Below are 13,261 nucleotides of genomic sequence, written 5' to 3'. Positions count from 1 at the left end.
AGGAGAGTTTAGTCTCTGCTTCTGTTTTAAATTCACCTCTGACTACAGAGAAGCCTCATAGTTAAACAATTTAAAGTTGGACAAGAAAAATCAAGAAAAAGATGGTGGTTCAGAAAAATGTTTTTGCCAATGTTTTTTAAGAAATTGAAAGATCAAGACATTTTTTTCTGAGCTGAGACATGTAATCGCAGCAAAAGTAGTTTTTTTATGTAATTAATCTGCAAAAAAGTCTTTTATTTTCTTTTTTGCAGTGTTTTTTTTTTTTTTACAATAAACATGTGAATATTATTCAGAGACAAAACCAGTTTTCCCGAAATACACAGAATGGTTTATTACTATTAAGAGAAATAAGTCAGAACCTACGTGTCCCTGTGTCGGGGGAAAGTGAAAGCCTGCCTGTTAAAATATATCTGTGTTTTTTCACTCCTGAGTTCCCCGTCTCTAGCCACATCCAGGCCTGATTATTGTCACAGTTGCCTTGATTGCGAAATTACATAACTAGGACATGTCTGACGAAATGAAGCACACAATAAGATCCTCAAAAGCCAGACATCATGCGGAGATCTAAAGACAATCAAGAACAAATGGGAAGGGAAGTTGATGAGATTTTTCAGTCTGGAAAAGGTTAAAAAATGTAATTTCTATAATGTTGCAGCTAACCACTGTGGGAGCGACTATATGCTGAAAACTTAGAACCGTAGTGAAACCTTCCAAGGACAAGGCAAACCAAGCAAATTACCCGAAGAGTTAACAATTCATCTAAGAGGCTAACTAAAGAGCCCACAACAATAGCCAAAAATAATGGCCTTGGTTAAGATCAGTGTTGGTGCCTCCACCATAAGAAAGAGATTGAGCAAAATGGCCTACATGGTAGAGTTCCATGATGACTACAATTGCTGAAAAGAGAAAAAAAACTTAAGGTTCATCTTCATTTTCCAACATCTTAAACCCCAGTCAGTCTCAGCAGATGGATGCTCACACTGAGCCTGGTTCTGCTGGAGGTTTTTTCCTGTTAAAAGGGAGTTTTTTCTCTCTACTGTCACTACAAGCATGTGAGGAATTGCTGAAGAGTCACTGAGTCGATGCAATCAGCTGGTTTTCCTTAGATGAAAAACTTTGAACCAATCCGACTGTATGATCTATGATCTATAAAAAATACTATGAAGAATAATATCCAAGCTGAAAATAACTTTGGTTCTGCAGCAGGACAATGATCCAGAAGGCACCAGGAAGTCCGCCTCCGAATGGCTGAACAGAATACATATTTGTAGAGATCCATCTGATGAAAAACATTGTAACAGTTGAGATGTATTCAAAAATGTTAAGGATGGATATTTTTGCTAGGCAATGTACTATAAGAAAAGAATAAAACCTTTTAATTAGTTTCTTTTTTTTGTCTTCTCTTACTTTTAGGGTATTAGTTTCTGCATTTTCCTTCTTCTGGTTCCACAAAAGACGTTCCTCCAAAATGATTTAGAACCAGCAAAGTCAGTATTTAACAGACAGGCTTTGAAATGCTAAATATGCTTTTCCGTTCTCCATCACTCCTTGTTCCTTACCATGCCTTCCTTCCCTGTTGCCCCTCCCGTCGTGCTTTTTGCCCCAGTCTTTGCTCTGTGTGCGTTTGTGCGGTGCCTCTGTCTGGGCAAGACATCCTGGGGAGAACCAGTAAAGCATTTATTACAGGTTTTGAAGGTCTGCATTATACAGCCACTCATGCTTGGCCTTTAACTTCCTCTCTGAAGTTCAGCCATACATGAAAAAGAGGGGGATTCGTTCCCTAATATATTCCTTATTTTCTTTTTTTTTCTTTTTAGCATTGTATCAGAAAAAGTGGTGAATTCAAGGAGGAAAGAAAATTGTTTAAAAATGTAGATTGAGTTCTGTGAGTTTTTTTTTTTCCCCACCATCTTTTTCTCTAGTAGTTTGCTGAATGAAAACCACGTGGTGAAACTTGGAATGCCCAGTGGAGCTTTTCAACCCAAAATCTGTGAAACATCCTTTCAGAGTCTTTGTGCGTGGGCTCTCTACCATAACTTCCCCTCAAGTAAGAATACAGAAACCAGTAGACAGGAAGCTGCTTTCTCACAAATCCTTTTATAAACTCGCTGTCTGCCACGATATTAACGTTTTTTGTCGGGGTGTATCTGGAAAATCTCTGTAAAAGAGCCAAATTAACCCAACTTCATCTATAATTTCTTTTCCTCTCGTCTCTCTTTTTTTTTCCCCCTTGAAAGATCACCCCCCTTTTCTCATCACGCCTTAAATCTCATCCTCATTGGTGGGTCGTACTTTTTTTAGGTCAGTTTTTTATGTGTTTGGGGACATTTCAGTGGTATTTTATTGGTGTGTGTTTCATACGCATTGGGGACAATGGGAAGGACATCAGGCACAAGAAAATTTGGGACATATCTCTTCTCATCTGCCTCTTCTTTCTTTTTTGGGTGTGTTTGTCCATTTTGGCGTGCGTCTGGGTGTGTGTGTGTTTCCTGGTTAAAGGAGAGACCCTCCTACACAGAGCTTGCAAGAGGAACCAAGTGGAAACGGTGCTTCAGATCCTGGCACTTCCTGGCACAGACATCAATGTTAAAGGTAAGACTCCCTCGCGTTTCTGTTTTTCTGGAAACCGTCTGTCGTTCCTGTAGCGGCGCCGCCTGTTCTGTTCGAAGAGCGATTGACAATGGGGAGAAGAAAAGGAGCCAAGAAAACGGACTGCGTCGTCTCCGAGGTTAAACCTTTAGCTAAAATGTAAAGGGTGTGTCTAGAAAGAGAGTGGGGTGGGTTTAGGTCTCGGGATGATTATAGATTTCTACATTGATAAATGTACAAAAATTTATATTTATATACATGTATATAAAACCTTTTCGTTATTTCTGAATGACTTTTTTTTATGTCCCTGTATGTAATAACTTGTGTTATTTTATGGTAGTTTGCAGATAACAAATGATTTGTAACATGGCATTTGTTGTTTAGAGAACGATGTAGGGGGGCTAATATTTAACATCTTATCAGCCATTATTGAAATAATACAGCAGCAATTAACTATAATCTTCTCCCCTCCAAAAAAATCATTTATTTTCTGTTTGCATAGAAAATAAATGCATATCTGTGAGAAATGATTCACTAAAGAAAGATCTTATTTTGTTTTTACTTGTTGGGACATTCAGATTAATATGTAGACAATTGGCATCAACGCTTATCTGGCATGAAAAGCTTTGCTACAGGATTGATCAGGAGAAAACTATCAATGATTTAAGTTTAGGTTTAATACTTCTTATTTGACTTAAGCGAGCTTTGTTTGCGTGCTTGCTCTGTTTTAAGTCCTTGCTTTGTTTGTGCTTTGCAGACCATGCAGGCTGGACTCCTCTCCATGAGGCGTGCAACCACGGCAGCACTGAATGTGTGAGAGCACTGCTGCTTCACCGCCCCGCTCCTGTCCTCACTGACCAGGTTGGAGGAGTTAGTCCCCTGCATGATGCCCTGATCAATGGACATCTGGACATTGCTAAAATGTTGCTGGAACATGCAGGTTAGTAAAACACGGCTTGCAAATCGTAACTCTTCATTTTGATCATTTGCTCAAGGATTTTTCTCTGTGTGCTCTTTTGAAAGCTGCTAGATGAAAACCAAATGCTCCTTTTAGAGGTACAGATGGTTTCTTTATTTAAACCACTGCCTCTCAAACAAAAAAGTCTCAAGGAACCAAATGAAGAAAGTTTTCAGTCTACTTCAGAGAAAGATTTTCCTTTATAATAACGACCTCATCTTTACTCTGGAACACAGTAGGAAAACTTTTCAAATTCGGCAAAATATTTCTCCTCTTGAGTGTTAACATGATTCCTGTTTTATGTCTGAGTAAAACATGACAAATTTGATTACGAAAATTTTAAAACTTTCCATTTAGAAGAACAAAGATTTTTAGCAGAAACTTAAGATTATAGAGTGATACAATATAGAATGAAACAATTATCTAATTGGTCAGATTAAAATGACCGATTCAGAAAAAGGATATATTGATATGGTATTATATGATATAAAGTATGTAGAAGCGATTTTATTCTGCAGACTGTAGCTGTTTTGTGGAAAACTGAATACATCTGGATACAGTTATTTTATACTTTTGCTAACTTTATTATTTTCACCTGTCTTAATCTGTTTTTAACCCCTTTTGCTTTCATAACTCCTTTATTCTTGTCGACTTAACCTCAAACAAGCAACACTACTATCAGGATTTTAGTCCACATTGAGAAGATGCCATCAGCGGTTGCTGTGAAGTTATTCATTATCCAATACATCCCAAAACGGCCAAATAAAATATTCCCTACAACCATTATTACATTGTCTAAACAGTCAGTATTTTCTTTGGCTTATGCAATATTTGGACCCTACAAAGGCTCATCTGAGCAGGCAGCAATATTCTGGTCAAGTCTGACTTTCCAGTTGTTAGCTATTAGGTTTGGTGAATGGTGTGATGTTTATTGCTGTAATCCATCTATTTCAAGGTTCAGGTAATGTGTGTCTAGAAATGACATTATGCACACTTTCCCTTTAAAAGATGATTATTTGAGCTGCTTGTGGCTTTTATGTTTTTTTTATCCCCCAAAAATTGCCCCCTTATATTTTGTCATTTTCAGACCATTCTAAGATTGACTTATTCCTTATGAAATCTCAGCAGATCAGGAGTTTTGTATAAAACTCAGAACACCTCGCTATCAATTATTTGAATCCCCTTCTTGCCCTGTTCTGATTCTTGGATTGAACTTTAGCGAGTTATCTTAATGCCTTAATGGATTCAGGTGATGCCACGTGATTACCTGATTTGCTATTTACCGTATTTTCCGGACTATAAGCCGCTACTTTTTTCCCCATGCTTTGAACCATGCGGCTTAAAATAAGGTGCAGTTTTTCTGTGGATTTTTCCTAACCACCAGAGGGGAAATGAAAGAATAAGGGGAAGTTGGAAATGAAAGAATCAGGGGGCTAATTATCATTTAGCACAAGAACATGCTAGCAGCAGGCACGACACAGAACAAATGTCCCAAATTCACACATTTTGACATTTATTTGACGCATTAAAGCTTTCGAACCAATGAAGAGACTGCACAACTCCAGCAGCGCTGAAATTAAGAGCCGACAAAGCCCCATCTTTCAGAAGAAGCTATAATGGCTTGGAGCCAACAAGCTAACAGGAGCTAGCATTCTTCTTCATCCCTACTTCAGGATGTAGAGCTCCCCCTACAGGTTTGGTGAGACAGTTAAATAGATATCAGCGACTTATAGCCCAATGCGGCTTATATACACTATATTGCCAAAAGTATTTGCTCACCTGCCTTGACTCACATATGAGCTTAAGTGACATCCCGTTCCTAATCCATAGGGTTCAATATGACGTCGGTCCACCCTTTGCAGCTAGAACAGCTTCAACTCTTCTGGGAAGGCTGTCCACAAGGTTTAGGAGTGTGTTTATGGGAATTTTTGACCATTCTTCCAGAAGCGCATTTGTGAGGTTGCACACTGATGTTGGACGAGAAGGCCTGGCTCTCAGTCTCCGCTCTAATTCATCCCAAAGGTGTTCTATCGGGTTGAGGTCAGGACTCTGTGCAGGCCAGTCAAGTTCATCCACACCAGACTCTGTCATCCATGTCTTTATGGACCTTGCTTTGTGCACTGGTGCACAGTCATGTTGGAAGAGGAAGGGGCCAGCTCCAAACTGTTCCCACAAAGTTGGGAGCATGGAATTGTCCAAAATGTCTTGGGATGCTGAAGCATTCAGAGTTCCTTTCACTGGAACTAAGGGGCCAAGCCCAGCTCCTGAAAAACAACCCCACACCATAATCCCCCCTCCAACAAACTTTACACTTGGCACAATGCAGTCAGACAAGTACCGTTCTCCTGGCAACCGCCAAACCCAGACCCGTCCATCAGATTGCCAGATGGAGAAGCGCGATTCGTCACTCCAGAGAACGCGTCTCCACTGCTCTAGAGTCCAGTGGCGGCGTGCTTTACACCACCGCATCCGACGCTTTGCATTGCACTTGGTGATGTATGGCTTGGATGCAGCTGCTCGCCCATGGAAACCCATTCCATGAAGCTCTCTGCGCACTGTTCTTGAGCTACATGAAGTTTGGAGGTCTGTAGTGATTGACTCTGCAGAAAGTTGGCGACCTCTTCGCACTATGCGCGTCAGCATCCGCTGACCCCGCTCCGTCAGTTTACGTGGCCTACCACTTCGTGGCTGAGTTGCTGTCGTTCCCAAACACTTCCATTTTCTTATAATACAGCTGACAGTTGACTGTGGAATATTTAGGAGCGAGGAAATTTCACGACTGGATTTGTTGCACAGGTGGCATCCTATCACAGTTCCACGCTGGAATTCACTGAGCTCCTGAGAGCGACCCATTCTTTCACAAATGTTTGTAAAAACAGTCTGCATGCCTAGGTGCTTGAATTTATACACCTGTGGCCATGGAAGTGATTGGAACACCTGATTCCAATAATTTGGATGGGTGAGCAAATACTTTTGGCAATATAGTGTATGTACTTTTCCTTGTCGTTCTGCATGTAGTTTGCATGTTCTCCCTGAGTATGCGTGGGTTCTCTCCGGGTACTCCGGCTTCCTCCCACAGTCCAAAAACATGGTTGTTAATTGGCGTCTCTAAAAGTCCCCTTAGGTGGGAGTGTGTGTGTGGTTGTTTGTCTCTGTGTTGCCCTGCGATGGACAGAAGGCAGGAACTAGTACCGGTAAATCCATCTTCTCTTCTACGGGTTGGAGACCTTCCAAATGGATGCATGCTTCTTCTCGTTGAATATCTACCATGTTGCTTTGATGCGTTTAAGAGCGGCAGAATAGCCTGCTTGAAACGATTTACTTGCAGGTCTTTCTTGGAAAAATGTATGTCAGAAGAGGTATTTTTTTTTTGTATCTTTGTGAACGGGTGCCACATGCAGCCTGAGCTCAGGAAAGGTTGAAGCAAGCAGGGTGGGTGTTGGTGGGTTTTGCAGGGAGGAGTGATATTTTCCAGCAATGAACAAGTCTCTCATGTAACATACCTCTGCCTCAGCACACTTCTCAGTTTGACTAATTATAGTTAATTTGATTCGACTTTCCCATTAACACATGTACATATTCTGTCCTCAAAAAATAAATTAGACTGGGATTGTTTAGTCCCGGAGAGGAAACAAGAGAGCGCTCCCTTTTTTCTTCTTTTTTTTTTTTCCTTTTTTTTTCTGTTTCTTCCTCAGTAACAGAGGAGAGCAAATTAAAAGAGGTCAGATGAAGCATGCTATATGTATGTTTAAAATCAGAGGAGCAGGAAATCAAAGGTTTTTCTATGTGTATCCCTGTGCAGCAGACGTCTGGCTGTGCTGTCTGGGCCTGGTCTTTTTTACTGGACCAAACAAAACAACAGGAACGGGATTGTCTCAGTTTGAAACACCCTTCAGGCTGCTGCATTTTCCTTCTTCCTCTTTTCCATCCTCTGCTGACTGTTTGCTGTTTCCTCCCACCTTGATGGCGGGTTGTCTGAGGGCTACAGAAGGGAGTTGGTGAGAAGGTGGTCTTCCTGACTTCAGGCTGTACTGTCTCTTTTCCATGATCTACATTTGGTTGCCATGGACAGCATCAATACTTTTACCCTCCCTCCTTTTTTTTTTCTTATGTTTTTGAAGATCTTCATGTCCAAGCTATTAAATGTAGAAAGTTTTAGCTTCAGGGGCTAACTGATGTTTACTTACAATAAATAGCTTTGTGCTTTTTCCCACTATAGTTTTTTATTTCCAACTTTCTGTGCTTGTGGCTGCATATCTGACAGTTTATATTTTATTTTATTTTTATTTTGGCCAGGTAGTCTTGCTGCACCATCCCATGGTAGGAAACCAGGCTAGTGGGCCAGATGCATTTCCATTCCTCTGTCTCCTTATTTATTATTTCCCTGCCTGTTTTTATGCCTGTGAGCTCAAATCCCAGAAACCATATTTTTCATTGCGGCATTCACCCCATTGTCCTAGTTGTTTCCAGCAGACAGAACCTAGTTGCCAAGGTTTTGGTAGGCCAGAGAGGGCAACACTGACACTGGCACACCAACAAAGCCTTCATTTGGGAGTGATCTCACCCCTTTTTTTTGTAAGCCTGTGTTTCTGCTGGGAGGCCTGCACTCTGTATGCAAGTGAGTGCATTTTTACAGCTAAATTCTATGGAATGGGTAAACCCCCCACCCCTCCACCCCCACTACCTCAATCCCTCCAGGCTTATGAAGCTGGCAATAAAAGGATGCCATGGCTGAGTGCAAGGCTGACTCTGCTCTCCTCTCCCCCGCCTTCCGTTGCCCAAGGCCGCCCCTCATGACCCCCATCTATGAGCTCGGCTTGTTTTTCACTCCAAACTGGAGTGTCCTTGGCTATATATTTTTCTGTATGTATGCACAAAATGCTATCCTTCATCTTAAAGCCTGCAGTAAGCAAACACTGACTTGCAATTGGCTTTTGGAAAGAGAGTGCGCGGGTGCTCCCTTTGCTACTTTCTTTCTATGCTGTTTTTCAAGGTAGATGGTGTGGAAAATAACCCCGGACCCGTTGCAGTAAGGCTTCAATCTATCTACCACCCTCCAGTCTTTTAACAGTCCTGCAGTCCTCTCAGAAACGTTTAGCTTGTTTGCACCTTGAGTTAGAAATGTGCAGCAGTATATTTTAATTCTTGAAGAGGAGCAAGTGTATGGACTGAAAGAGTAAATTGTGTTGATTGTTTTCAGTAATCCCCTTAATCCTGCAAGAATAAGTGGGTATAGGATGGATGGATGTTTAAAAAACAACAAAAAACCCCTTTGTCTTTTCAGTTAACACAAAATAGCTAAACAGCTGGAAGGTTTGAAGTCACAAGAGTGACGGGTTTGTCCTGTAGCTGGTTCGAGCACTTCTTCCATCCCATTCTGTCTCCTTGGGCAAGATGCTTCCCCCACCTTGCCTGCAGTTGGAGTTTTTTTTTATCAGTAGTAAAACATTATCAATAGCTTTATGCCATTAGTGTGTGAATGTGTCCATGAATGGGTAAAATATTACTAAATATTGTCTATATAAATACAGGCCATATATTTTCGACATTTTTCTGTGTCAAAACGTGTTACCACGGGAACAAAACTTAAAAACAGAGTAAGCTTTTAGCATCAGAAAAAAACAAACATTATAATGAAGCCATTTAAGGTCTTAGATTAAAGACGCACATTAGATAAATATTGTTTATTGTTATTATTTATGTCACGCTCATAGAAATGATAATTTTCAACTGATAAAAAGAAGGCTGAACAGTCTAAAGCCATTTTGCTGTTGCATTTATTTAAACTATTAACTTGTGAGTTTCCTGAATTTGAATCTCAGAGCCTTTTGAACTCTCCAAAGTCAGGGTTGCATTTTTTAAAGGAATCCCGATAAGTGCTTCACAAAATTTCTCATGAAAAGTATCAGTATAAAAACATTTTTCCACTGCTTTCCAAATACCCCCCCTTCCCACATTGACATGTTTTGTTGGTTGAGGTTAAGGATTAGGATTCTTTTTACATCCATTTAACCTCGGAAGAGTTGACACCAGTTGAATAGATTAAAAAAGCACAAATTCAAGGTTTTAAACCAAATTCTAATCAAATATGTTAAACCTGCTTTTGAAATTTAGTCCAAGCTGTAAAAAACAATCTGGTTATTTGCCCTTTTGGGTGGCTTGCACCTTAATACTCCGCAAAAAAAAAAAAAAAATTAAATAAGCTGTCACCTTTATAAAAAATGAATAACTTCTAACAACAGTAATGCTAGAAAACTACATTTTAGTGCTGTTCTTTTATCCACTTTTTTCTCTTAAATTACATTTTATTTGGAGAGTGTCTGTATTCACCTTTAAAGAATTTACCAAAATATTTGTCCATAAATGTGTAATCAGTGTACGGATGGCGTTAGCTTCATATTCTCTTTCTCTCCCTCTTTTTCCCTTTGTGTCATTTAAAGCACATAAAAACCCAAGCTTAACGCAGTGAATCCATTGGGTTCCTGCTGATCCCGGAGTGAGCAAGTGTTTGTGGAGCAGAAAGATGTCATCTGCTCAGCGACACAGGACAGGCGTTATCCCTTCATACTGATTGAGTCAGTGATGTTTCATAGTCGGTCTGTTTGCCTCTTTATTGTTGACACAGTCATTCATAGGTAGAGGCTGAGGCATTTCTAGGGCTTCTTTGATGTCAAAATAGTAACGAAATAGAAGAAGTTCATCATGCTAAGCTCTTTGGTCCCTGTAGGTCCTGATCTGGCAGCTGTGAAGAGCTGAGCTCTCACACCCTTAGAAGTGAGGCTGCTTTGCAGCCCTGAGCTTCATTCGGGTGTGTTGATGTTTCAGCTGCAGGTTTCTCCAGGCCATAGTTCAAGGACTTCCCTTACTGGGAATTCTGAAGCACAGTCTTTTTTTTTTTTTCCTCACCTCCCAACCCCCCCATCCCCACCACACTAAGTTTGATTTTCACACACACCGTTACCGCTCTGTCAGAAAAAGGTATGTTTTGCAGTCTCAATATTCCAATTAACGATTAATCGATTACTGAATTAGTTGATTTTAGTAATCATTTAATCACAATTAATCCTATTGATTGTCTCAGCCCTAATTACATAGTAGATGTGGAGTTGTGATTTACACCATTCACTGTTTAGACGAGGGTTTTTCTTCTTCGCAAGTAGAACTTTCTTCCACCTTGATCCCTTACAGCATGGATGTGAGGAAAAGAAACAAGCGTCGACTGAAAGTTTCAGCTGTGCTGTCTGTTAACAAGCATTTCGTGATAACATCTGTTTTTCTAAGCGAGTCGATACAGATTGTACTTTCAAAAACCACAGGAAATGATATGACAGAGAAACGGAGACCTTGGAGATATTTATATTATAATCAGATCTGGTGTGTCCTAAATTATTGGACATGTTAAGTCGAAACAAAGTTTTGAAGTTCATCAGCTTTTTGTCTCCAATAATTATAGAATAAATGCATATAATATATGCATTTATTCACTGAATTCATAGAAATATTTGCCATGTATTTTGGAGGTTTGTATAGGATTAGTGTCAGGGTTCGTTTTTGGCCTTTTTACCTCAATTTCCAAATATTCAAAAGAGTCAAAGCTGTCCAGGGAAACCTTGCTAAGTTTATTTATTCATGAAAAATCTTAGCAACCACTCTGACATTTCTATTCTTTCTTTTCTCACTTAGAATTTTGCAATTAGTGGGCACTGATTTGATGAGGTGTTCCATTGTTGTCATCCAACCATGTTTCTGTGAGGGTCAGGTCAGGGGTCAACAAATTCATATGTTCAAAAGTAAAAGGTCAGCTCACTACCTCTAATATGCTGAAGGCAAGGACATTGTCTAATATGATTGTGAGAAGTTGTTGGTTTCAAATTGTGCAAAAGTGGTTCAAGCACGTGAGAACATTTTTATACAGATTTTAGACCTCAGCCTCTTTGAGAGTCTTTGGGTCTATTTGAAGAGGGGTTAGCACAGTGGTCCAACTCCTCAATATCTTAGAAAGGGATAAATGTATGCCACTGTAAATGGAAGCATTTTTGGTTTTGTTTTTTATTTCAAATTTTTATCAGATGTTACAGAAAATGCATAGAAAAAGCTAAAGCCAGTGCAATGAAAAAGTGATTACCTATATTTTATGTAGATTTTAAAGATATTTTTCTACTGAAAGGATTATCATTGAGTCTGTTGCCACTGGTTATATATGATCACTTGTTTGTTTTTTGTTTTTCGCCCGTTGAACATCTGCTTTTCTGAAAGTACCAAGAACACAACAGCAGCTAGTTTCCTTGAAGTGGAAATGGCGCAGGCCAAGGATTTTGGAAAACAGTTTTTAATTATATTCCTGTTACTAATCTGGTATATTTGATTGTAAATACTGTGTAGGCGATAAAACTCTCTTAATTCGCACAAACATCTGAGTTTCAAGGTTTAACTCCTTTCTTTTACAGTCTCCAAATTGCTTGGGAAGGCCAGGAAGATTTTGTTTTGTTGGCCATGAGGATTATACTCTATTATCCAGCCATGACCTCAAATCATCACCCACTTCACGATAATAAAACTGCAGTACCAACTTAGAAAGAAGTTTTGTTGTTTATTAAAAAGAAATGTAAAAAAAAAAAAAAAGATACAATCAGGAGACAAGTTTTCACTTACGAAGTTCATTAATGAAGAGGCAACAATCGGCTGAGCGTGAACCCAGTTGGAGTGGGTCATACTTCATAAATGAAGGTATGCAACAGCAGTTAAGTGTGTTTGCTTAAACATTTTCTCTGAATGAAGAGCCATGCCCGGCTGAGTATGTTTGGAGTGCTTTAATAATTGCAGTGCTAGTGGACGCCTCTTATTCATTCCTGCATTGTTGAACAGCAGAGACACAGTGTGTGCAGCCGGAGCGCTTATTTGTTTTCTTTTCTAAGAATTTTAAAGTGAATTTTGACTTCCTTGAATCAAACTTTTTCATCATAATTAAGTCATCTTGCTGTTCGGATTATCGTTTGGAATTTGAAAAGGTCTGAAACTGCCTCAGATTGCTGTTTACTTTTTTTTTCACATTTTTGAAGAAGCTTTTGTTCTTTAAAGGAGCGGATAAATGTAAGAGGAGCAGAGGGAGAGAGATGACGATTGACATTTTACTTTATTTTCTAAGAAGAGAGGGCAAACTATCCAAATTGTGTTGTTAAGATCTGTCAAACTTTCTTTTTTTGTATAAAATCTGTTCAGATTACTTAGTATAAAAATGATTTTCATCATTTATACATTCCTTCACTCTTATTTTTGTAATTAATTGTGCTACTGGTGCTTTTATGCCTGCTTTTGTTTTCTGTCTCCTGATAAATTATCTTTTTCTTACATGCAATTAACCAAGCCATTTTTTTTTCATTATATACTTAAGAACTTGCACTAAAATTAGACTTTTTGGGGTAAATAATATGATCTGTAAAATCAGTGGTATTTGGCTGCACACCAACATTCTGTTCCTCTCCACCACAACCTTTTAAAGTGTTAAGCAGATGCGAGTTGTTACATTTGCTCTCACATTTAACAGAAAATCTCAACTGACCCTTTTCCACCGTCAAAGTGACCATTTCTATCCAGAAATGAAGTAGTCTAAGGAATTATTGAATGAATCATTGTGTGATGAATGATTGCATCTAACATACCCAATCAAGGCGGGGTGGACCCATAACTGCCGGTTGCAACATTTCAAGATGAAAA

The 13,261-nt window shown here is 39.3% G+C and overlaps 1 protein-coding gene across 2 annotated transcripts in view; it reads left to right on the top strand.

Annotated features, from left to right (window-relative positions):
• Window positions 1-13,261, top strand: part of slf1 (SMC5-SMC6 complex localization factor 1) — a 43,322-nt gene that overhangs the window by 21,590 nt on the left and 8,471 nt on the right. For both annotated transcript variants that reach the window (XM_038269870.1, XM_038269871.1), the window contains exons 16-17: window positions 2,500-2,592; window positions 3,347-3,529. In XM_038269870.1, coding sequence (XP_038125798.1) covers window positions 2,500-2,592; window positions 3,347-3,529 — 276 coding nt within the window. The remainder of the gene's footprint in view (window positions 1-2,499; window positions 2,593-3,346; window positions 3,530-13,261) is intronic.

Source organism: Cyprinodon tularosa, unplaced genomic scaffold, assembly GCF_016077235.1.
Source record: "Cyprinodon tularosa strain WSP-4 unplaced genomic scaffold, ASM1607723v1 ctg74, whole genome shotgun sequence".
NCBI lineage: Eukaryota > Metazoa > Chordata > Actinopteri > Cyprinodontiformes > Cyprinodontidae > Cyprinodon > Cyprinodon tularosa.
The sequence above is the reverse complement of the archived record's forward strand: the minus strand, read 5'-3'. Positions and strand labels throughout refer to the sequence as shown.